Here is a 25,008-nt window from a genome sequence, read left to right on the forward strand (position 1 = left end):
TGTAGATCTGTATTCACTTTATTTGTACGACTGCAATCATTATCAATAACTTAATCTGCAGGATCTGCAGGATCCATTGTAAACACATTTTACATAATAGATACAGTGGGCAGTATTAACACATCAAAGGGTTGAAATAGTTGTCTGAGCACATGTAGATGGAGAACAGACCTGACAGACGGGTATTTTGACGGGTATCAGATTAGTATACTCTACAAACCGGCCATGTAACATTGTACAATATATTACAACTCGCAAATATTTTCCTATATTGTTTACAGTATGACATTTGTGAAGAAAAATGTACAAAAATATTGAAACTGTACAGAATATGTTACAAAAATACTGATAAATTGACAATATATGCTGTATACACAAAGAGGGATCTGATAATAAGAGAATGAAAAAAGTTACCAAGAGTGTTGGGAGACAAACACACACCAGCATTAACATGAAACTAGCTGTACACTCTTTAAAGTGTACCCACTGGGATGCATGCAGGCCTGAGATTAACCAGTAAGCCAGTTAAAAGATTTCCTCATTGTGTTCATCAGAAGTTCTGCAGGTCAGCTGGACACACAAAGTTGGTTCTGAAGAGTTTGTAGGCCAGGAGCTGTCCCCCGAATATCATCATCACCAGGCCTGATCCTGCAGAAAGACAGATTAAATGAAGTGATAAATCATGTCTTGGATAGATTGAAATGAGGTGGTGAGAAATAGAGAGTGGGATTCTGCAAACAGGACTGAAGTCAGATAATGTTACACATGATGAAGCAATACAGAAGCATGAATAATTAGAAGTAATCAAGAACTTACCAAGAGCTATCCACCAGTGTTCAGCTGAAGGGAAGTCTGACATCACTGCAAACATACAACACCAATACAGTATGTTTAACACACAAAATAAACAAAAAAACTTCCATCTAATTATTAATACAAAGTAATTGATTTATTTTGATTCAGTTGAAGTGGTGAAGATATACAGTAACTTTTGCCACTGCATTCAGTTACATAACCAGGCCACGCAGGCTTCCAATCCCATTTTCTCTTCCGCACCATTGATCCACTTTGTGTGTGTGTTTACCTGCCACGGTCATCGCAACATGTAGCAGTGTCACAGTTATGGCGTAATCCCAGACCCACTCCTCTACAATCCAGGCAAAGATCAGCCCTCCTAAAACGTAGGTCACTTCTGTGGAAATGACACCAACTAGCCAGAGAGGGAAGCATGCGATGATGACATGGTTAAAATTTTATTAATTCATTCAGTCAATTGTGAATTTAGAGTCTAATAATTGACTGAACCTAAATCTGCATGTTTGTGCAGTGTGGCAGGAAGCCAGAGAAACTTAAACACACAGGGACTTGCAAACAAAGGAGCTACAGTCAAATTGGGATTCAAACTGTCAGCAATCTTGTTGTGACAGTAACAATGCGAACCACCACGCTATGGTAAACATTTGAATGAAGGACATGGTTCTCTTGATCTCTGTACATGTGATGATCAATAGAAACATTAAAATCAACATAGCTATTTTCTTCCACCACAGTAATAACTTCAAAGCAGCCGGTGCAGTTGTGATATTGCAGAATCGCAGTTCTAGCAATACAATTGAGAGAAACCAGGCATCATATGAGTGATGAGGAGATAAAACACTTCAATAAAATAAACGTATTATAATAATAATTTGATGTATTAATTCCACATGTGTTTTTGCTTTGCTCTTTGTCACAGCTTCTGTAGTTATGGAGGAGGGATTTGGATCTTTTTTTTTACTACACTATAACAGTCTAACAGTTGTTTGTTACATATTAAAAGGGTAACTACAACTGCTAATCGATGCAGTGGCATAAAAAGAAGATTTTAGGAAGTATAAAGGGGAATAAAATTGAAATACTCAATGTAAATGTATTTAATTTTACTCCGCCACAGATACTCACCCAGGTACTTCGGGTTCTGCCATGACGGTTGCGTTGTGTAGTCGAATGGTGCCAACAAGCTGTTGATCTCATGAACACTGGTGGCACAACAAGAGGACTTAGATGTGCACCAACAATACACACGGACATCATTTCAAGGCTTTATTGACTCAAAGAAGGTTTTTATTTATGTGTGTGTGTGTGTGTTTGTGTACCTGAACAGTCCGATGCAAAGACTGACCGCAATGTAGTAGAGAGAGTAGAAACACACCATGCACATCAACAGATTCTGCAGGACGACCTGAGAAAAGGAGAAGAATGTGAACATCATTCTATATTCCATTCTGCTGTCCGACGAGGACTTCTTTAGAAATTAAATTTCATATATAGTTACAAATATTCCCGTGTTGTAAGTGCGACAGTGTGGCGCAGACTGTATAGTCTGAATATAAATTCTAAAATCTGTAATATTTTATTAATATTTTTTGGCTCTTAGTCCATTGTTTTCTTTCATATCCTTTTGACAGTTGAATAAAAGATGAAATTACAATCCTAATACAATTAAGTAGGTTACATATAAATCTTGGTCACTGAAAAGACTTTGTACCATTTGGCTGCTAAATTGTCTTCCATTCACCATCTGATAATGTGTGATCAATCAGAATAAGAGAACAACAGCTGGGGCTCTTAAGGGTGAAGAGATAATTGCTATTTAACTACTTGTCTGTTTACAAAGAGACAATTTTCTCGCCTGCATTTTCAAATCTTTCTTTAATGACACAGACAAGTAACGCTCATAACAGGAGAAAGCAGTAGACAGTCGGCGCTCGCTCCCCTTGCTGACGTCTCCTTTCACAGATGATTAACTGCAGCCTTTACAGGAAATGAGTTACACGACACCTCAGAGGAAAAGATAGAAGACCTTTATTTCAGCTTGTCAAACAGAGCTTTAACTATTTACATTAATAATGGGCTGCATGCCAGTCTTGTGTGTGTGTGTGCAGGTGCCAGGGCCCTGTACATTTTTACAGGCTGACTTAGTGGTGCACCTTAATGGAAATGGAGCCTCCATTATTGTGTTTAGTTACACGTGGGCTTTCCCTGCTGTGACAAATCAAATATCAACTGTGACAGAAACAAGATATGAGATTCAGTGCCAACTTTCACACTGTCTAAGATATATAAACTATATAAATATATAAACTTTCCTCTACGCTGCTTTTATTAATCTGCATGGAAATGTATGGGGTCACAAAAAAAACCTATCTTATATATATTATATTACATTGTTCATCATATTAGGCACTAAAAATAGCCAGACATGTTGTATAATGTACACATTTCTTCTTACCATAATTTATACACATGAATTGAGTTGAGATCATTTGTCAACCTTAAGAAGTAGATCCTCATATAAAATCTGTTCTATTCTACTATTCCACTATTCTACAGTGTTTCCCAAAATTTTTATATGAGGATAAAGAGCAAATTCTGACATTTAAGAGGATGATAATATGTTTGAGATTGTGCTGATTTGTGTAGACTGAAACATCTCAAAATCTACAAGATAATTTCCAATTAAATGTAAGAGATAAGAACATGTACAATCCTGATTAGTTAACACGCACACATGAAGACTATAATGCTCTTTCATTATGTGAAGACGTTACTATGTCTCACTACAGCTACACACGTTTGCAGACTCCTTATAAATGACTTTTTGCTTTAACATTGTCATTTGTGGACATCCACTCTTTTCTTTCTCTTTGTCTGTGGAGGTGAATCGTGGTGAGAAAAATCATGCTAAGAATTCAGGGATTATAGATCATGATTAGTTGTTTTTTTTAAAATTACATTACTGTAGACACCTCAGCTGGCAACCACATGGAATCTAGTTACACACTGTTCTGAGAGCCATGAGGATGTGGGGGCATCAGTTAAGCAGCTGATCTCATACTAATACCCTCAGAGTCGGCTAAACACATTATCCAGCTCTCTGGTGTGTTTTTGTCATCTTTGGACTCGTCTGGACTTCACAAGCTGCTCTAAAAACCCGCTCCGAGGCTTCAGTGCACCATTTGCCCTGATGACATCAGGTGACTGAACCCACTGATATTCTGTCAGTCTGACGGTGACATGAGGGCATTAACTTCAATAAATATCCAGTTTAACACTGGGATTATTGCACACTCCTAAAGAAAGTAAATAATACTGGAATTATTTTAAAAAAAAGACATTTAATGGAATACATGATCTGTACAAATGAAAACAATAGAGTTACTCATATTAAAAATCTATAGAAACACAGTAAAATGGTTCATGCTGTACCAATCACTGGACATATTGATAAACACCTTTCTGTTTCACTGAGCCTGCACTAATAAAAAAACATCTCAACTCTCTATTCCTACATTGTGCAGTGTTTTCCTTACCCAGGTATCAGTGGGTGTGGTCTTGAGGGACAAGTGTCCATGGCGTTTTATGAGTGTGAATCCACAACAACGACAGCAGTAGTCCAACAACATGAATGGCTGCGGGTCTAAATGAGAGTATGTGGGCTACACGTATGCATCCGTGTGTGTGTGTGTGTGTGTGTGTGAGAGAGAGCATGTAGGGGATTAGGGCGGGGAAGGGATTAGAAGAAATGGGATTACTAAGAGTAAATCCTAAAATGGATGAAGTTGAACATACTCAGGTACAGTACAGGTGCACAAACATGTATATGTTCATTTAAAAAGCACATTTTTGGAAAATAGTTGTTTACCGATTCAAAAGGATATTAGGTATTACGGATGTGACTTTAAGTTTGTTGCCACATTAGGCTCAAACTTGCTATTGTCAAGACTGATATTGTGATTTGGATCATGATAGTTTGCCATTTATAAAAAGTGGGTTCTCAAATAGAAAGCTTGGGAAACACTGTTCTACTCTATGCTTCATTTCATTTGAGCTCATTCTTTCCATTTCTTGTAACTTATTTTCTCATCCCTCACTTCTCCCTTTTTCCTTTCTTAGTTGCCACTTTAAACAAACCTCTTTTAATGATTTATTTCTTCCATTAGGTCTGTCTCATTTCTGTCCTCCCTTTTCATTATACAGCTTTCCTCCTACTGCTAGTCTTTATTTGGTGTGCCTCCTCTTTTCAAAAAAAACTGGAACTAACGATTCTTTTCAATAATTCGATTAATCTGTCGATTATTTTCTCGATTAATCGATTAATAGTTTGATCCATAAACTATCAGAAAACCTTTTATTTTTCTTCACAAATTCGCAAGACATTTCACCTGTTATCAAAATGCTTTTTTCCAGCAGTTCTGACAATGACCACAAGGTGGTAGTCTGACCTAACAAGCACAGATTTAAACGCTCCCCAAAGACAACCAGCACACAAACATGAGATAAGAGTCACATACACAGGACTGGCAGCAACAGATAAAGACGCTCCATTCAAATGTGTAGAGCTTTGACGTCAGTGTCATAAATCATTTCCCTACATGTTTACTTTTTTTTTTAACCAAGAGATTATACATACACACAGAACAGAGAGGATGAATCTGAAGGGTAGAAAAAGAATGCTTAGCTGCTGACCATCCACCATCTGTTTTCATGCAAATGAAGTGGGTGAATTGACAGAGAAGACAAAGTAAGGGCAGAAATGACGTCAGTTCAATGTTGCCGTCTCCCTCCAGAAATAGCTAAAGAAACTCCTGAGCATCACGGACAGGGTGTATACTGTGTATATATATATACATAGATAGATATCTCTGTGTGTGAGGTGCCAAGTAACCTGCATCATTGTAACCATGGTGATGAAGAGCAGGGGAGTCAAAGGGCTGTGGAGCAGGACAGACGTCATAACTAATCAGAGTGCTCTCTTTATATGCGTGTGTGTGTCTGTAGTAGGCTGTGAAGACATTTAGGCTGGTCCTCACAGCCTTTAAAGGCTTTTTTTAAAGAATTAGGATTACTCTCAGGTTCAGGTTTTTAGATGTTGCCCTTATAACACACCTGATTCAAATGAATGGCTCGTTATCAGGCTGTTGCGGAGCTTGATAACGAGCTGACAATTCGAATCAGGTGTGTTGGAGCAAGGAAATGTCAAAAAAGTTGAGGAATGCATAATGTTTATCTGTGTTTATCAGAAATACTTGAAAAAAAGGACTTTGTAATAAGAAATAAAGAGACTTTTCAGACTTAATATAGCTAATATTGTGTTGGAAGTACAGTATAATATGCACAACCAAGGTTCTGCAACATTCTGGACTCAGACTCTCAAGTATCCACTCATTCCGACGCGACTTATAGCCATTTATCTTTTATCTGTGCAAAAGAAAAAGTATTTTATTTATTTATTCTACACTATTTGTCATTCCTTTCTCCATGTCGCAATGGAGACAAACTACAGGCAAATACATTTGCACTCACCAAAAATTTTAAAAGTCAATGACTCAAGGACGCTCCCTGGTGGCTGGCTGCTTTAACCCCTCCTCCCTCATTTGATCCAAACTAAAAAGGTCAAACAATATGACATTGTTTTCCCCAGACGTGTTGATTTATCTTGTCATTTTTCATGCTGTGTGTTAAGCTTTAATGTGTCATATGCTAGGAAAGAAAATGGGCCAAATGCCAATGTGTCACAAAGTTACAAGGGCATATACAGTAGTAGCTAAGGAGGCAGTAATACAACATAAAGAATGCCAATTGCCATTAAACTCTAAAGAATGAGGGGAAAAAAGAAGTCATCTGTTTGATAATGTGGCTCCACTTCTTCCTCCAACAGTAAAGTTCACACAAGAGAAACAGTCTCACTTCATTAAAGCTGCAGTGTGTAACTTGCGTGGGGATTTTTGTTGTTGTTGGTGGTGTTTGTGTTCTGCGTGAACCGATATAATAAGCAATAATCCTATACAGCAGGAGCACAGGGGCGGGCGGGGACAAGAAACATTTATCCCATCAATATGCTGTTTATGTTTACAAGTTAGACACTCCTGTTTTTAATATACTGTAGCTGTCTGAGGCACAGCGGCGCAACAGCCTAATATGAGGGTGAAAAATGGGACTGACAGAGACAAGTGTACAGAGTGTTTACAACACACACAGGTGACTTTAAACAGTCTGTGTTGTATCCATAGAGAAGTGAACACACACACACTGTATCTGCTTTATTCTCCTTATGTGTTTTTAAAAGCAGTTCAACACACTCACACACACACACTGAGGCTCACTGACCTACATGTCAGCATGTTGAAGTAGCAGAGAGGCTGCTATCTCCATGTTCTCAGTGTGTGTGTGTGTGTGTGTGTGTGTGTGTGTGTGTGTGCATCATGATTTATTCAACAAATTCAAAAATAGACATCAAAAAATAGTATGAAAGGAAAGAAAGAAAGCTATATGTTTGTTTAATAAATCACTTGAATTTATGCATGTGCTACTCAAAAATAAAGAATGGAAATAGCGTTCCAACCTTGAAATTCTTGTCTAAATATTCGTCACGTGATATTCTCATTTCAAATCACCATATCCTCGCTTCCTTCTCCACCTTTTCTCACCTCACACCTCTTCTAACATCCTTTCCAAGCGTCTTTCCCCTGTTCTTTCTCCTCAAGTCCCCTTCATTTTCTCTCCCTCCCTTCTTTCCATATCATTTCCCCTCTCAATTACAGCATCACACAACAAGTCCACACTTTTTGTAAATCCCATAATCCCAAGTGGGCTTGTAAACAAGAAATGCAGCAGTCAACAATGTAAGGCTTTGTTTTTCCTCTCCATTTTTTTTTTTTGCTCCAACACTCTCTCCACAGTCCAGTTAACGCCGTCTCTAACTGCTGCTCAGTTTCTCTCTGTCGCTGTGCAACATGTTTTCATTTCCATCCGTGATGGAATGTAAATACAGCCGCGACTGACCACACCAGGGACATCACACCAGCATGAATCTCAACTAGCCGCTCGGCCTCTGCAAATGAGGGGTTTTGTGGTCTTCTGGGCTCCAGATGTCTCCATTAAAGCAGATCTGGTGATGCCCGAGGACGTCACGACTCACGTGGTTATTTTTAGTGTGTGTGGACCAGAGAGCTGGTTATTACTGGAGTTAAGGTTAAGGTCAGACATGTCATGGTCAGGAGGGTGGCGCTGGAGGTCATGGAGAAATGTCACAACATGTGTCCATGTGTGTAATGTGTGCACATGTTCATCTGTAATGCTCAGTCGGCCCTCGAGGGGTTTCAACTCCCACCAACTTCATCTCAGCCATCTGAACAAACACCAGCCTCTCTCTCTCACTCACTCACTCACACACGCACAGAGAAACACTGAGGCTCACTGACCAACAAACTGTCGTAGCACAAAGGCTATCATTTCCATTTTCTTAGTGTTTGTAATGTATGTATATCATATTTTATAAAATATATGTATGGAAGGAAGAAAGGAAGGAAGAAAGGAAGGAAGGAAGGAAGGAAGGGAAGAATGAAGGAAGAAAGGACACACTTATAATTTATTGCTGAAAATATGTCAAGTACGCAATACAGGAAATTACATGCATGCCAACATCTGCAATGTCTTTGCTGCCCCCTCTCTATCAGTGTGTGTGTGTGTGACTTCTTGCATTTGGTGCCTCTTTAGGACCCTTTCTGGCATAAACACTGACCTTGTCAGGCCCAGTAGTCCTAATGGAGACCAAAACCTGGTCCTAATGAGGCAGAAACCAATGTATGTGCATTCACAAGTGTGTCCTAACCTCTGAATATTGGATGTAAATCTATCATGAAGTGTTGGGAGGGTTACCATCTAACACACTTTTTCCATTTTAATGCAGAAACGTTGCATTTCCTGACCTTTCTGTGCTAAAACTGCCGCTTGTTGCGTATTTTACGTCATGAGCTGTTGTATTTTTCCTCCACACATCTTCCTCAGTTTTTTCCCTTTTTAAAAAAAAATCATTTCATAATTTGCGTCCCAGACATGAAAGAAAAGCATGGCCCAGTGCCTCGTTTCCCCCCATAAACGAACACACACTCCCTCGCGCGCGCGCACACACACATACACGCGCGCGCGCGCAGGAAGCCTCTCACATTCCCACAAGCATAGAAGCGCTTTGAAGGAATTGGATGGAGCTGCCGCGTCTCTCTGCCGTTCAGAGGAATAAAAACGCGTTTTCCGCGCTAATGAACACTGCTCACCATTACTTTACAACACATCAGTGATATACCGACATTTAAATATCTACTTCCTCCTTTTTAATTCACAGAAAAAACAAGTTTTCGGACGCGAAAACCTGGACAAGCTGAGTTTTACGCATTTCGGCGACCAAGGAGGACAATCGAGGAGCGGGTTTTCTTGTGTTTTTTTTCTACCAAACTGAGGATATTTTTTCCGCTGGGGAATCACAAACGGAACCTTACGACGTTATATACGTTGGATGCGTTAAAGGATTTTCCCTCCGTCGTAATTAGGAGCGCGTTTCACCGCCTTCTTTGTCCTGAGCGCACACACTCTCCATATGGCGTAAAACGTGCTCTGCGCTGAACAGTCTTTTTAAATAAAACACTTTGGAGGACCACAACTCAGATTTGACCCAGACAAACTGTACCGAGGTCAGTACAGTGAGTCTCCATTAAAGAACGTGGATGTAATAACGGATTGTACTGCCGTTTTTTTGTCTCCTGTCATCATAATCCACTCCGGCATGGCGTTTCTCTGGAAGTAGTCTACAAAGTGGAGGATGGCTTGTTACTTTGCCGCAGGTCATAGTCTGATCCTCCTCAGTGCCTGATGGCACAGTGGCAGTGAAAACTCTGTTTTTGTGAAGGTAAGAGCTGAGAAGTGTTTGATCACTCCAACTCCAAACTCTCAGCATGAGACACCAAAGATGACTAAGTTTAATCTTTTGATTTTCATCCATATTTTGGCAGTATTTTGTTCAAATTTGATAAACAGGGAAGTTTAACCACACATATCAGCCTCTGACAGACTGACAGTCTATTAGTGCCATGTTTCCAAACAAACTATTGCAACCAATTCACATTTCTAGGGCATATTTAATCCTAACATTCCCATACAGTGTGATATTTAGTACTTGTATAAAGACTGTGTGTGTGTGACATGTTGTTTTAAAATGTCACCATATCCTCTTTAAAGAATCCAGAATTTGTAAGCAAATATTTTCACAAACAAAGTTCTTTTACAGCATATTTCACTGGATTCTAAATCGCTCTGTAGTGTAGTTGCGTAACTGGGCTGCGACTGGCTTCCAGTTGAAACATTTAACCTCTGGTTTATGGCGAGAAACTCAATGAATGTGAACCCAGCTCATGTGCGAAAGGTCACAGGTCAGATTGAAGACACAGTGATGCATTTTACACTAAATGACCGGTGCTCCTGGGAGATGATGAAGGTGATTTGGGAGAAACTTTCACACTGAGAACTGTGTTTTACTGCCACATTTTCCACGGAAATGCATCCGAGTTTAATTTGTGAATGATTAAGACGTTGACATTGGACTAATCCACCTTCACGGATATCGCACTGACTGGATAATCCTGTTAAATGACTCTGGTAGGTGAGCAGTCGCATCAATTTGCCACTCCAAAGATCCCCTTAGAGAAAAATGCCAGCCCAGATTTTTAGCCTAGAGACAGTTTATCTGATTTAAGACGCCTGTTTGCAGGGGAATTTTCTAATGGCCAAAATTAATAAGACGAATTTGCTTATTGAAAACAAAGCCTTGGATTGAGATTCCCTACATGGAAACAGTCCCAGCTCTTCAGTCTGGACACCAGTGCTACAGAGCAGGTGGGAACAACTTGTGCGAGTGACTGAGACTGCAAGGAAGACAGAATGAGTCATTTTGCTCAAATCAACAGGAGTCTCGCTCCAGTACATCAATACACAAACACATGCGTGTCGCTCGAGTCAATTGGAAAGCTGAATTCAAGTGAATTTATTAGCCAATGATAGTGATTCAGTGTGACACGCGCAAGACTCGCATGTATCGTCAAAATAATGAAGGGGGACTAACAAGAGGCTGCTGGATCTGACACTCAAGTGTTTGCATCAGAAAATAATGTGATGCTGAAAGGTCAGAGAGAAACACAAAGTGACATATTCTCCAGACAGATGACTCACCCTTCACTGCAAATCTGTAGGAGTAAAGCAATTCACAAACCCTTACTCAGTTTATCCTCTGCTTATTCTTATTTTCGACTGATATAAATTCCCTCTCCTCAATCCGTTCCATGGTTTCTTTGCTCTTTTCATTTCTCGTGTGCCCTCTGAAGTGACGGCCCATTTCAAAAGGAACTTGCAATCAAGTAAAGTGAACATGAAACAACGTTTAATCTCGTAAACTACATGGCGGATTGCTTCTACAATGAGGCTGAAAGCCTCAAAAAGACTTCAGTCAGAGGTTTGATTTTACAGGAACCACAATCAGCTGGACCAGAACTTAATGGCAGCATATTTCATTTTATCCGATTCTGACTCCAGTATAATCATGGTAGACCTTATAACATGACCCTGGACTGTGTCAGTGTGTACACACTTAGTAGCTTCAGCATAATGTACTTCTATGGGTTAGAAACTTAATTGCCATTACAGTAACTACAACTATTTTGATAATCAACTAATCGGTTTGTGTGAGTTTCTAAAAAAAACTAATAACGTAAAAGTGTGACATTTTAGCTTCTTAAATGTGAATACTTTCCGGTTTCCTTCCTCCTTACACAGTGTAAATAAAAACGTCTTGTGTGGAAGCCTCTAGATTCACGATTTAACTGGCACCGTGTCAACCGGGAATTCACCTATTGGAAAATACTGTGTGTGCTACGCTTTATCATCTATTTTCATCTAAATGGGTATTAAAGAAGACATAAAAATTGACAGCAATTGAGACCCCATTTTCATGGAAATGTTTACTGATTTTCAAACTGTGCACCCACAAATTGAACCCGCTGACAGGATTTGGCATGCATACTTCTCATTACCACAACTCATAGACCGCTTGTCATATCTAGGAAATTCAAAAACTATAAATGGCGATCTGTCCAAGGTGTGACCCCGTCTTCCACCCTATGTCAGCTGAGATTGGTACAGCACCCCGCACAACCCGTGTGGAGGATAAAGTGATAGAAGAAGGATGGATGGATACCGGAAAGCAGAGAAATAGAGTTTGCTCCCATATACTTGTCATTACGGTAGCCCTCGGGACTTCTACGGAACGACCGTCCAATCACAGACAAGATTCACCAGGGTGTCACACGTCAGCTTCTGAGTACTGTAATTCCTAAACAGTTAATAACTGCCAGATATTGAAATTGAACCTTTTTAGACAATTCTACAGCCATAAAATCAAAAATAATTCCAGGCAGCCTGAATATCATGACAGTCATAAGAGGGTTAAACAATAGGCTATTCAAGACTATGTCCATTTTTATATAAAGTCTAAGCAGTAAACTGAATGTGTTGGTTTGTGGACAGAGCAAAATATTATAGGACATGATTGTGGATACATGTTGGTAAAACTCAATCTTTTAAGCACCAGAGAAACCCGTCATCTCTCTTGGCAGCATGGTGCACTTCTGCTAACGTTCATCAGTGACTGTATTTTTCTGACGAGATTCACTGGCATGAAATCAGAGTAATTAGCACCTGCTGGACTGGAGACAGCACGCCGTTGGAATCATTACATGTTGCAACCGTGGTGATAACTTGCCAATTATTTAATTTAAATCCAGCTCTACGAGTGAATCTCTCATTAAGTTCTCGGTCAGCTCATAATTCAGATGATTGGTGCCGTCTTTCTCTTCGCTCTTTTACTGCTGAACGTCTGAACTCACGACTGTGTTGGTGAACAGTTGTTTTTGAAGGCTTTCATTTCACCTTGGAAATGAATCAAGGATTTAATCTCAGTTGTATGTAGCAGCTGAGATTAAACCACCTGCAACAGGTGGTCTTTTTAATTTTGCGGAGAGCTTAATTTTTCATGAATTTATGTCCGGCTTGTGGCCCTGTTGTCCTAGAACATGACATCATAGGCATGTAACCTCTCCCACGCGTAGCATCCATCATATATGATCATTTATATATGATGGTTAAATAAACCTGAATAACTGAAAACATCTGTGTGTGCCTGTGTTGCGTACACTTAAATGACTTTTGGCACCGTCTGACATTTTTTTGCTCACGCAAACTTTCCAAAGGATCAAGTTTAACTGCCTTAGGAACAAATGCACAGGTTGTGTGTTTTCGCCGTAGTCGTTGATTTCTCTCCGTGTGTGTCTCAGAAAGAGCCAAGCCTTTCGTTCATTTGTCCCTTTCTCTGTTTTTGCTGATCGAAATGAAATACAAAATTGCAAGAAACTGACCTAATGGTTGGCTGTTAACCAACCGTTCTAAGGCCAACCGTGATGTGATGTCACAACAAGTGACAAGAAATGCAGTAAAAAGAGAGATTCGCCACATCAAACCGGGAAGAAAGACAAAATGTCCAACAAAACATGACAGCTTTTACTCACTTGTTCAAAAAATAAAGAAAGGTAGAGCAGGGATCCAGGGACAGCAGGAGGATCCAGATTGGCGCGTTTGAACATGGAGCAGCATGTAGGCTGTTTCTCTGACGCGGATTCTGACCTCTGCACTCACTGGAAACACAGACACAGATTTCCACTTCGGGGATCAACAAAGTAAATCAGGAAAATGTGTGTCCATTTGAGAAATACTGCTGCAAACTCAATCATGTGCCGTGAGTAATCAATTTCACAGCTTTGTGTCATATCCAATCTCGTCTCTCTGTTCCGCCTCGCTCGCCACATAGCGTAGCGTAGAAAAAGTTTATTTGAATAATTATGTTAATTGCAACGTAGCACGTTTCAGCCCACTAACACAATCCCTGTTTATTGTTTGTTCCCACCGATCATTTTCCAAACACCGGCTATAATTTGACCTCATACACTCGGCTGCCTCAGGAAGGCCACGTTTCTTATACCCTGCAGAAAATCCAATCATGGCAGATTCTGACGAATACACATCCATTTTAGCGCGTTTATGAAAAGCTTTAACAACACTTGAGAGTCAGCGGCCAAAAAAGCATCACATCTGGGAACAATAATGTGGGAATGAAAAAGGCAACAATGGATAAGGATAATGTGATGGTTAATGGTTTTTGGCAGGCAACGGCTAAGAGGTTTTCTGACTCTGATTGTAACTACATTTCCTCCTATCGTCCTTTTGGTAAAGCTATTATATACTGACTTAATCTAATATGTACACAATCTGTAGTATAACATAACTCCTTTAGCAAATATGCTGTAGGCCTATTAATTATATTATGAAAAAGCTGAACTATACTATATTTATTTAATACCACACTGTCCACTGTGCTTATTGAGAGTGACTTAAGTGTGTTAGAGGGCGAGGGCTGTTATGAATTAAACAAAGCAAGTGTACATGCAGTGGATTTATAGCCAAAGTTGTCACGTTTTAGAGACACAGTAAATGCAGCGTGATGTCAGTGAAGTGGGAAGTGACACGATATGCAGCACGTGAGCTTGTCACTCACAGCTACTGTAATGCACTGCTCATGTATTCTATATCAACAAAGTGTTGGCAGTGTGACCTTGAAGGTATCGCAGGTGGGGCAAACACGGAAATGTCAAAATTGTTCTATTTGCCTAACTATTTAAATCATGTATAATATTTGTCAAATGACAAACAACTTGCTGTATATCACAGTTATTATGATCAATAAAGATATAATAATTTATGATCATGCACTGGTAATATTTTAGTTTCAATGTTGTCTGTTCACCTAAAAATACCAAGTTTGTATATACACCATCCAAATCACTGAATTGGATATTGCACAGATAAAAATGTAAAATCTGATACAATCCAGAAATGACTCAGCAAAAATGTGTTGTTAACAGCTTTGTAGTTAGTCATTTTTGTATTGAGTCATTTTTAGAAATGACTCAATACTCAAAAATGAGTATCAGTAGATACTCAAGTTTATGTTAAAAAAAAGTGGTTTTATTTACTTTACCAAGTATTATGTTATACAGTCATACAGTCTTTAGTGTGTATGGTGTATAGTGTAATAGTAGTATTAGTAGTATATTACCGTACAACTGTCCCAAAGAATAACATTTGATTACATTTCCACTAATCAGTCTATGAACGTGTTCTTTTCCACTAACCCCAGCTGTGTTTGTAATAATGTGCTTAACCATTCTCAGCTCAAGTGTTTGAGTCTGACCGGAGTCTGAACACTTGACAGCCTCTTTAATTCAGTCCTTTGTGTTCAGAGTGGTGTCAGGAACAGGTTGTACAGAGATCAGATATTTTTCACTACATTTTTGACTCATGCAGGTAACTTCCATAAGTGAAAACTATTTCCATTACTGATGAAGCTGGAGATTATTTTCCTGTTTAATTTAGTTACTTTTCAAATGTCTTCTTTTGTCTAAAAAACATAAATATTGAATTTACTGTCAAACCAGTGAACAGTATCTTACCTTTTAGTTGAGGGGACGCGGATTAGGATCAAAGAATACGGAAAATATTCTCATTTAAGAAGCTGAAATCACAGAATAAACAATTACTAGTAGTTCATTAATAATTCATTAATCAATTAGTGACGCTGGTAAGGCTCAGGAAAACAGCAGGAATTAGGAATCATTTAACAATTCATTCATAACCACCTGATTTTATGAATTGCTGTTATTTATTACCACAGAATGAGCCTCAGGAGATGGGTCAGCTCATACAGGGGCCACCATTTTGGCTCATCATGATTTACAATACAGTAGCTCAAAATAGACAAACTTAACAGCTGTTGCTTTCTGACACTAACTGAATCACCTCACACCTGGAAGGGAAGGGTGAGGAGAGAGATATTCAGCTGAAACATGCAACTTTGAATTTCATACACTGTACCTTTAATGGTATAATATCCATATTTGACTCTGTGATATGATGACAGATGACCTTAACTACAGCAGCAGGGTTGTGTTTGTCTCACCAATCTATTACAGTCCAGCTCAGCAGTTAATGTTTCTTTATACCCACTATTATTAGAGCCTCATTAGGCCTCAGTTAACCTTCCAAGAACAGTTTATGGCACAGAAACAAAACACCACATGACCCCACCCCAATAACTACAATGGCAGACATAATGTAATAGATGCCAAATTTTTCTTTCCCTACCAAGCTCAATTTTTATCTTCCCGCTCATTCCTCTCTCATTACATCTCTCCTTTCCTGGACTTATCCATCTGTGTCCATATTAGATGTCGGTCTCCATGATTTATTAGCACACAGCGCTCTGAAGTGGGTCAATTGAAACAAACTTTACTTTCTCGTCTGGAGTCAAACAAAAAGTCTCTGGAGTTTCTTACATGAAGATCAAAGCAGCTCCTCTATTCTATTCCCCCCCAGATTCCTTCATCTTTACTCTCCTCCTCCTACCTTACGTCTTTCCATTTTTCCACAGCCGCTTTCCTCTGTCTTCTTCCACTCTCTCTTTGCGGTTTACCACTCTGAAGTGTGACACAAACAAGACATAACGATTACCATGAAAAAAATGCTAATGCATATGCATTAAGCACTCGACAAATTTCGCTTTTAATGCCAAACCTCTTTGCTGCTCTCACCCTGTCTCCACTCATGTCATGAAGTCTTGTTTGTGCTCAATTTCTGCAAAAGAAAAATGTTGACACAATCACAACCATATACAGTACTTTTGTCATTCCTGTGCACACATCTGGTAGTTGCTATGGAAACATGTCACCTAGCAGCGGCACATGTTGTTGCTATAGGGATAATAGATCATGTGACGCCTCCTATAGATTAGCTTGTTATCACACTACAAAAGGCAACCCCTCGCACAGCGATGCAACACCGGCGGCGGATTCTCACGCAGGACGTGTCACAGTGAAATCCCTGCTGGGGAAAGACATGATGTTGTAGTGAGAATAATGACACTTGTAAGAGGAGTCAAAATGTTGAAATGTCACCAGCAACAGAGAGAAACTGCTTCTTAAACGTTGAGGCAAATTAAATGGTTTTAATCGTGTTCTTGCCTGACTACTGAGGCAAGAAACGCTCAGATAAACAGCTGAAGTGAATAAATTATTAATTTCACACTCATTTAGAAAAAAATATGGGAAAAAACATGGAAGAAATAAGCAAGTTTTGTGCAAAAGGAGGTAAAAAAAAATGGAATATCATTTGATAAGTTCACCCAAAAGACTGTAGACACCAAAAAATGCTCTGGCCTCGAGAGCAGTGATTCCTAAAGAATATCAATTTAGACCCACAGATGTGTCACAGGAGGCTTTTTAAAACGAAGTGATTCATTTATGAACATATATCTTGGCGATTCCTCATTCACTTGTTCCAAAACAATATCAGGTGGTACAGAACCGGCAGTGAAACAGCCAAAAACAACGAGTACGTGCACATTTGGCCCGATTTACGTTGTTAATGGGTCGCTGCAGTTTGTCATCTTTACGAGTAAAAGTGGGCACGTCGCGTAAGACGTTTGGAAAACACTGCTTTAGAGACTAAAGAGAATTATATCAGTGTAAAGCGTGTAGACTGCACATTGTTCACATTAGGAAGCCTTTTAGTGTCTGAGTCTGAGTTATGTTTAGTGGTTTCTCATTAGGCTGCTGGTGTGTGTGTGTGTGTGAGGACAGCATTTGATTGGTTGTGCGTCACTTGTTAAAAGTGAAGATGCACTGGGCTGGTTTCTGCCTCTGTCTGGTCATCACTGGCAAGAGAAAGAAGAAAAAAAACACCTCACTTCTCTTGTCCTTATTATCAGGCCTCTCTGACCTCCTCCTCTCTGCTCAACATCTCCTCTCCGTCTCCTCTTCACTGTTTATTTCCCCGATTCCTTTTGTTATATTCGGTTCTTTGAAGTTTCATGTTGGAACTCTCACCCAGGTGCTTTAACTGTTGTTAATGCAGTATTTGTATCCTTCTTCCTTTCATAAGCTTATTCCTTCCCTGGTCCTGAGACTCCTGTTGTCATCATGTGTCCTCTCATGTTTTCATGTCATCCCCCCCCTCTCTCTCCTTCCCCCTGTACTCTCATCCATCCCTTTATCCAATTTCAATAGACTGCTCTTGCAGCACTGTGTGGGTTCATGTTTGACGCACGCTAAGAAGCGGAAGGAGAAAATCAAGTAGAGAGAAAGAGAGAGAGACGGAATGAGCAGGAGGGCAGAATAAAAGCAGATTGGTCGGGTTTGTCCTTGTGTGATTCGCCATCTGTGGTAAAGCATTTCCCTTCAGCAGAATTACCAGTACAATGATTGACAGAAAGGTACAGCAGAATTCGAAAAGGATAAAAGTGGCGAGGATAGTGCTTCAGTCACCCTTACTTAGCTCAGTAGCCTCTGTAGCTTTGTGTGATTTTGAATCTTCAAGCAGACTTACTGGTTTTTGAGATGAGGAAGACAGCAAGGGAATGGGAAAAGGGACAGTGACCAAATATGAGAAAATGTAAAATTAGAGGTGGATTATAAATAGATCCATGAGGACACAGGGAGGAGGGGGAGGAGGGGGAGGAGAAAGACAAACAGGGAGTGATGAGAGAGGTGGAGAAGAAGGAAGTAAAGGAGGTGGACATTATTCAGGGTCACAAACAGAACATTAGCAGACAGACCAAGGGTGAGAATGGAAGAGAGAGGCAAGACAGGGACATGTAGGGAGATGTTCGAGTGTGGGGGGGGGAGAGAAATTAACAAAATAGACAGCTGAAGGTCATGGCTGTGTTCTCATTACCACGTTACATCCATTTTATCACCTAATATGCACAAACACGTGCACATGTGCGCAGAAAAACTGGCAACACTGCAGAAAACTGGAAAAGAAGTTAAATAAGTACAAATGTTTTACGTCAGTTTACTTTCTAAATAGGGAATTGGTATCGCCAGTGAAAATATTCATTAAAATTCTGCAACCATTCAGGCATTATTCTGGTCATTCAGGAAGATTAAACATTCAACAGCTAATTCAGTCTATTTAATCCTCTTATTGTTAAACAGCACAGTGCTAATGTTCATGTGAGCCCAGATTAATGGACATTTAAGAGGCCTTAATTTGGGTTGTTTGTTTTGAGACTGGGTCCTTTTTAATGACTATTAATAGACGTCTGAGCGGCTGGTGAGCGGATTTCCTTTTTTTATTTTTTAAATCCCCTCTATTCATTTAAGGAATGTATGTCTGTCTGTCCATCTACATCTGGTAACCACATACTGTAACTGTCCAAAGGTTGCCTTCACAGTCGACTCTGGTGGTGTTCAGACAAGACATTTGAGCGATATCAGTAGAAATGTGATGTATCGCGAATTGAGCCCATTTCCCTACTGTGTTCTCCATAATGGAGAAGTTAATTTGGTAGTAAATTGCACTCTTTTTTTTATATAATTACAAGCTGATTGCTTAAAGAACACACCAGTATGTCCAGTGTCAACTCTGACATTGTTTGGGGAGGTAAGGCAAGGGAGCGGGTGTTGTTTTACTTCTAACAAAAACAACGATAACAACAACAGTTTCTCGCTCACACAAACAGGAAGGAGTGCAGTCAGCAGCACATGCACACACAAACACACAGCTGACATCCACAGTAAACAGACAGTTGTACTGGGTGTGTACTGTTTCGGTTGTTTCTTTGAAAACTTTGAAAGTCTTGACGTATTTTCCCTGTAAACACAGTACAAACCTCTCAGCTGTGTGTGACCTGACACTGTTGTGTCGCTTAGTTCATCCTGCACGATTATGGGAGTGTGTGATATACCTTAACAGGTAGAGCATGTGGGAGACTTTGACAAACATGCATCTCTAGATAATGTACAGTACATCTGTGCCACAAACACATGGATGTTTGCCTTTGTGCACTCACATGTTGAACCTACTGTGTATTGCATTTTAACCTCATGACTAATGTGTGTCTGCGTGTGTACGTGCAGGTTCAGTATGACTGCAGCTGCAGCTGTGTTAACGGGCTTGGCCAAGCTGAAACGCCAAGACTCCGCTCGCTCTCAGCACCGACCCATAACACCCACATCCCCAGGTCTGGGAATCCCTGTCCCAGAAGCTGCCCCAAGGTCATCATCTCAGCCTTATTTACATAAATACAAGATTTTGCAGTGCTGTCTCCTATATACATGCGTCAATCAAAGGTTTTTTTATTTGCATTCAGGAAAAGAAAACGACGCACCGATATTGTCGTGGTACGTGGCAGGCTCCGCCTCTACTCTGCCTCGGGGTTCTTCCTCCTACTTGGACTGGTCATCTTAGCTTTTGGGATCGGCATGGCGACACTGGGATACTGGCCACACAGTGAAACCATGCCCTCGGCCAAATCTGCGACTGGAGGAGGAGGAGGCTCTCAGACAGATACTGGTGGAGGAGCCAAATCATCTGGTGAAAGAAATGAAGCCAAGACAGTCCCAGAGGGGGATGAAGCCTTGTCGAGCAGGAGTCATAACGTGCAAGGTAAGTAACAAAAAAATAGGTGATTACGTACTGGTTTGTTCTCCAAATGTTAAATGGCTTAAAGCTGCCATGTCCTGTGCTTGTAGGTACACCGTCCAAGCAGACAGGGGGCGCTCTAACGCGGTTCCTGGAACAGCATCGTCACTCTGAGCGGATGAAGATGTTTGGGCCTTTCACCATGGGCATTGGGATTTTCATCTTCATTTGTGCCAACGCTATTCTTCATGAAAACAGGGACAGAGAAACAAAGGTGAGGTGGAAATCAAGACATCACACATGCATTTTATCTGTTGTATCATCTGCCGACTATGTATCTTTAACTGCTGTTACTTTCTGCAACAATGAATGTTTCCACTACTTTCTTCACTTTAGAGTCTTTGCTGTATTTTACCTTCCTTTATGGTCTTTTGTTGTGTTTGTGTATTTTACTTGCTGTTGCGTTACACCCTCCTGTTGGTCTGAAAGATAATGAAAATATGGTTTGGCTCATGATGGTACAGTTTGGAAAGGGAAAACCTTGATCTGCATTGGGTAACCAGCTTGGGGTGGACAGCAACAGCTCAAACACAGTGTCCTCCATCAATAGATATTCTTCTTAAGACACTGCATTGACTTGACTTCTAATCATTTGAATGGCCTAAACAAAAGCTTATCTTTAACCATAACCATTTAATGTCCAACCCTTACCTTAACCTAACCACAATTCAAGTCTAACCATTTAACCATTTCCTCAGAAATGAGGACTGCTGGTCCTGACACATATACACAAACTTCTCTTAGTGAGGACACATCATTGACATAATGCATTCCCAAGCCCCTTACATCACAACTAAATGCCTAACCTTAACCTTTACCCTAACCCTAAAACCAGGTCTTAATCCTGACAATCCCAGACAAAATGTCCCCACAGACAGACGTGTTTTCAGGTTTTTTTGGACCTTACAAAGATATACATACAAGTACACACACAGTGCAGTCATCCATATTTATCAGCTGTACATAATGTATATGCACATCACATTTCTCCACACTTCTCTCTGCCCTTATCTCAGGTCCTGCACTCTCATGCGCTCTCCTTCCCTTATCTTATTCAAGTCATTCTCTTTCTGTCCAGAAGAGCCATTTAAATACAAACAAACATAATGATAAATGCGATGGGAATATCACACATATTTCCAGATAATCCAAAGACGAATGCTCGAGGTACTAATGATGTATTTCTCTTCTGCACTAGATAATCCATATGAGAGACATGTACTCTACAGTCATTGACATCCATCGCCTCAGGCAGCGAGAGCAAAAACAACACCGCAATAGCGCTTATGCAAGAGAAGTTGGGGATCTCCGTGGATTTGGAGGCGATAACGCAGCACAGCTGGCCAGTAACTCCCTCCTGGCTTTCTCTTCACGAGCAGGAGTCTCCACCGAGGAGGAGGTGCTGTTAGGGGATGAGGAGTTTCACAGACATCGAGAGAAGGCTAAGTTGGATTGTAGCTTTGCTGGGCTGCTTGCCCCGCTCTACAAGGACCGCCCCTTCTGCGGCCCGGGGCTCGGGCTGGCTCATTCTGACTCCATGCACCGTCAGTGGTCAGTGGATGTAGATGGGGAGAAGGGAGGACACCATGCTCGCTCCATCGTGTCCTCCTCCATCTCTGCTTTTACTCTCCCTGTCATAAAACTCAACAACTGTGTTATTGATGAACCAGAGATGGAGGTGATCACAGAGGAGGAGAGAGGAGGAGACAGAGAGAGGGCACAGCCACTGAGCTCCATGGTGTCGCTGGTCGTTCCTGTAGCATCTGTCGCCAAGGCCTCCAAACCACCGAGCTTACACCGAAGTAACTCCGCCTCCTCCTCCCCCTGCTCCTCCATCTCCTCCTCCTCACTGTCCCCTGCTCCGTCCTCTACCTCAGGCTGCTGGCTCTCCCCGGGAGCAGCAAGGAGTGACTTTGGCTCTAACTCCTCTCTGCACATGCTCAGCAGCCACTCCAAATCTCTGGACCTGGAGCACGCCGAGTGCGGGCTCAGCGTGCATCCAGAGCAGCGGAAGCACCCCAGCTGGCCCCGGCTTGACCGGAGCCTCAGTACCCGCAGTAACAGTGGCAACCGGGGCAGCAGCAAAGGCTACATGCGGCTGGAGGACAGAGAGGAGCAAGGGGAGCGGCTGCTAGACGAGCCATCGTCCGCAACAGCGAGGCGTGACTACAGTAAGCGTGAGAAGCTTCTGATGATATCGCGGTCGCACAATAACCTGAGCTTTGAACATGACGAGTTTAACAGCAACACGCTGAAGAGAGGAAGCTCCGAGACTCGATTCTGAAAGTGATGAGTTAAAGGTTGAAGACATTTGTGTCCTGTTCTATAAACTGCTCTCCAGACAGTTTGAGTGTACAGAGGAAGAGGTGCGTCCTGCAGAGAGGAAATTCAAATGTGGCTTCAAAACAGCAGGCCGCAGAGCAGTGACTAAAAGACCATCCTTCAAAGTAATGGTTTAGGCTTAATGTCGGCAAGACACTGAAAGACCTAATGTACCAGGTCTAAAAGTGCTGTTCTGTAGATGAACCTGACCTATGAACTATGTGAGAGGAGCACAAATAAATCATGTTACATCATGTTAGTCTGCTTTACACAAAAATAGTTTCAATAGAACTTCTTTAGAATCATTACGTTTCCTTTCAACTGATTTAAAAATAGCTTTTTTTCCAAGCGTGACAGAGTTGAGTTCTAGCAGCTGCTCATGAAGGAAACTATTTTATTGAACTGAAACCAGAGAAAGACCAGTTTAATATAAGACAACAATAACAAATCATACTTCTGTAGCACCTTTGACAACAAAGTGGCTTTATAGGCCGATTATGGTCATTTTTCAGCAACGACAAAAAAGTACGACCACTAAATTGAACACGGCGGTTCAATTTGTGCATTGCACACGGAGGCGACAAAGCATTTAAGTCCAACAGACATAAATATTATTGGTAAAGAATTTGTTTTCAAGGTGGTTACTGTGTGTCTGTGTTTGTGTTTGTCTGATGATGTCTGTAGATGCAGAAAGTGGGAAACACAAACAGCAAAGTCAGACAAAGTCAGTTTCTTTAATGTGGGAGGGCAACAAAATAGATGAGAGATAAATCGAGCTCCTTGGCTGTGTTACACGGGCTGTGTGACCTGTGTTGTCCCGAGGTTACAATAAAGAAATCCTGTGCTTTCTGTAGAAAAAGTAACAGACAACAACTTGTGGCTTAGTTCACTTCTCACAAGAAAAGACCTTGGCTTCACTCAGGATTAAAAAGTCTGTAATTAATGTACTGATCAGTTTGTCCATCATTGACCCTACTCAGTATCAGGGAAACCCCGTCTGTTTGAATAATATTTGTAAACTCTCCAGAAGAGTCTGAATATTAAGAGTTTCACGAACAATTGTCACAGATTTTTCAGTGTGTACATTAAAAGCTTAAAGTGATGTGTCAAAACTCCATTTAAGGGTCAGAAACTAGTCTTAAGTTATGAATTGTATCTGACTCATCATTATTTATCAATAATAGTCACCTTGTTTGATACTTTTTCAGCGTGGTGTGATTGAACGGACATTACCACCGAGAGAAATCAGTAGAAAACACTGAATGATGTACTCATGTCGCACTCGAGTCTACAATAAACCACAGTGTCCACATGTACCTTCATAAATCCAGGGATTTGTATTATTGTAATATCCGCCCACTCTGTCACAGTTTTGCATTTTTTTCTCAGTATTTACCTAATGATGAAGGCTGTGTGATGATTCAGTGTCTGAGCCACCACATAGTAATAGCGGCTCGGAGTATTTTATTGTTACATTAGGCATATTCTTATAAGTGCAGCCGCTTCTCTAGTCTGTATTTACAAGCCAATGTGGTGCCTCCATATCGCTCAATGTCCATGTTTCACGTTCTACTCGGTTTGTCAGCTAATCTCATTCAACACAGCCTGTAGTGTACGTTCTCTCGGCTGCTTTTAATCCAGAACACACCAGCTCACTGGGCGTCATTCACTGGTAATCTCCCCACATTTTATGGGGCAATGTCCAACTTTATCCTTTACCAAAATAAAGTGTATTTTCATTTGAACATGTTTTTTCCTGATGGGTGTTTACGGCTAGGGCTGAGTCTCGCTCATGGATTCACTCAGAGAAAACCCTGTAGTGCGCTTATCAGGGGTGAGTGAAAAGGAAGGAACAAAAACACACACACACACACACACACACACACGCACAGAGATATTTGTTACAAAACATCATCTCTGACCTTACATCTACACACAGCTTCCCAAATTCACCACTGACTACTCACTCTGTCTCTCTCCTGCTTCCTTTGTCTCCTGCATAGAAAAATCATAAAAAAAAACATTGGATGACTCACCATCAATTATCATATGTTCTTCAGCTCTGTGGGATGACAAAACACACACACACAAGAGAGACACACAAACTCATGTATACATATTACTCCTCAAATGCAAATATAGACAAAAGCAGAGACATACAGTGTGATTAAACAGCAGGAGCTGGTGATGGAACAACAGATGATAATCCTAATGCTGTGTGAAGGCACAGAA

General features: G+C 40.7%; 2 protein-coding genes across 3 annotated transcripts; one reads left to right on the plus strand and one right to left on the minus strand.

Moving 5' to 3' along the window:
* Window positions 1-20,205, minus strand: tmem244 (transmembrane protein 244). 2 transcript variants are annotated; one of them, XM_044048767.1, is made up of 10 exons: window positions 20,141-20,205; window positions 16,563-16,605; window positions 16,378-16,448; window positions 15,426-15,487; window positions 13,428-13,553; window positions 2,136-2,221; window positions 1,942-2,018; window positions 1,085-1,210; window positions 817-861; window positions 1-648 (listed from the first exon to the last, which is right to left on the minus strand). In XM_044048767.1, exons 5-10 carry the CDS (start codon window positions 13,500-13,502, stop codon window positions 551-553), a joined length of 507 nt encoding a protein of 168 aa, XP_043904702.1. In that variant the 5' UTR covers window positions 13,503-13,553; window positions 15,426-15,487; window positions 16,378-16,448; window positions 16,563-16,605; window positions 20,141-20,205; the 3' UTR covers window positions 1-550. The 2 variants fall into 2 exon arrangements, with proteins under 2 accessions (XP_043904702.1, XP_043904701.1); XM_044048766.1 differs by lacking the exons at window positions 13,428-13,553; window positions 15,426-15,487; window positions 16,378-16,448; window positions 16,563-16,605; window positions 20,141-20,205 and adding an exon at window positions 4,353-4,687.
* Window positions 8,820-24,521, plus strand: tmem200a (transmembrane protein 200A). The gene is made up of 5 exons (XM_044048762.1): window positions 8,820-9,724; window positions 19,890-20,027; window positions 20,123-20,418; window positions 20,505-20,668; window positions 21,653-24,521. The coding sequence occupies exons 2-5, from the start codon at window positions 19,897-19,899 to the stop codon at window positions 22,736-22,738; spliced, it is 1,677 nt and encodes a 558-aa protein (XP_043904697.1). The 5' UTR covers window positions 8,820-9,724; window positions 19,890-19,896; the 3' UTR covers window positions 22,739-24,521.
* Window positions 24,522-25,008: the final 487 nt, after the last annotated feature.

Source organism: Solea senegalensis, linkage group LG17 (genome assembly GCF_019176455.1).
Source record: "Solea senegalensis isolate Sse05_10M linkage group LG17, IFAPA_SoseM_1, whole genome shotgun sequence".
NCBI classification, from domain to species: Eukaryota; Metazoa; Chordata; class Actinopteri; order Pleuronectiformes; family Soleidae; genus Solea; species Solea senegalensis.

Coding starts and splice junctions, on each gene's coding strand:
- tmem244 (XM_044048766.1), bottom strand. CDS start 4,445: ATGTTGTTGGACTACTGCTGTCGTTGTTGTGGATTCACACTCATAAAA. Junction 2,222..4,352: donor CCACACCCACTGATACCTGG/GTAAGGAAAACA, acceptor TCCTTTTCTCAG/GTCGTCCTGCAGAATCTGTT. Junction 862..1,084: donor TGTTGCGATGACCGTGGCAG/GTAAACACACAC, acceptor GTATGTTTGCAG/TGATGTCAGACTTCCCTTCA.
- tmem200a (XM_044048762.1), top strand. CDS start 19,897: ATGACTGCAGCTGCAGCTGTGTTAACGGGCTTGGCCAAGCTGAAACGC. Junction 20,028..20,122: donor GTCCCAGAAGCTGCCCCAAG/GTCATCATCTCA, acceptor ATTTGCATTCAG/GAAAAGAAAACGACGCACCG. Junction 20,669..21,652: donor ACAGGGACAGAGAAACAAAG/GTGAGGTGGAAA, acceptor CTTCTGCACTAG/ATAATCCATATGAGAGACAT.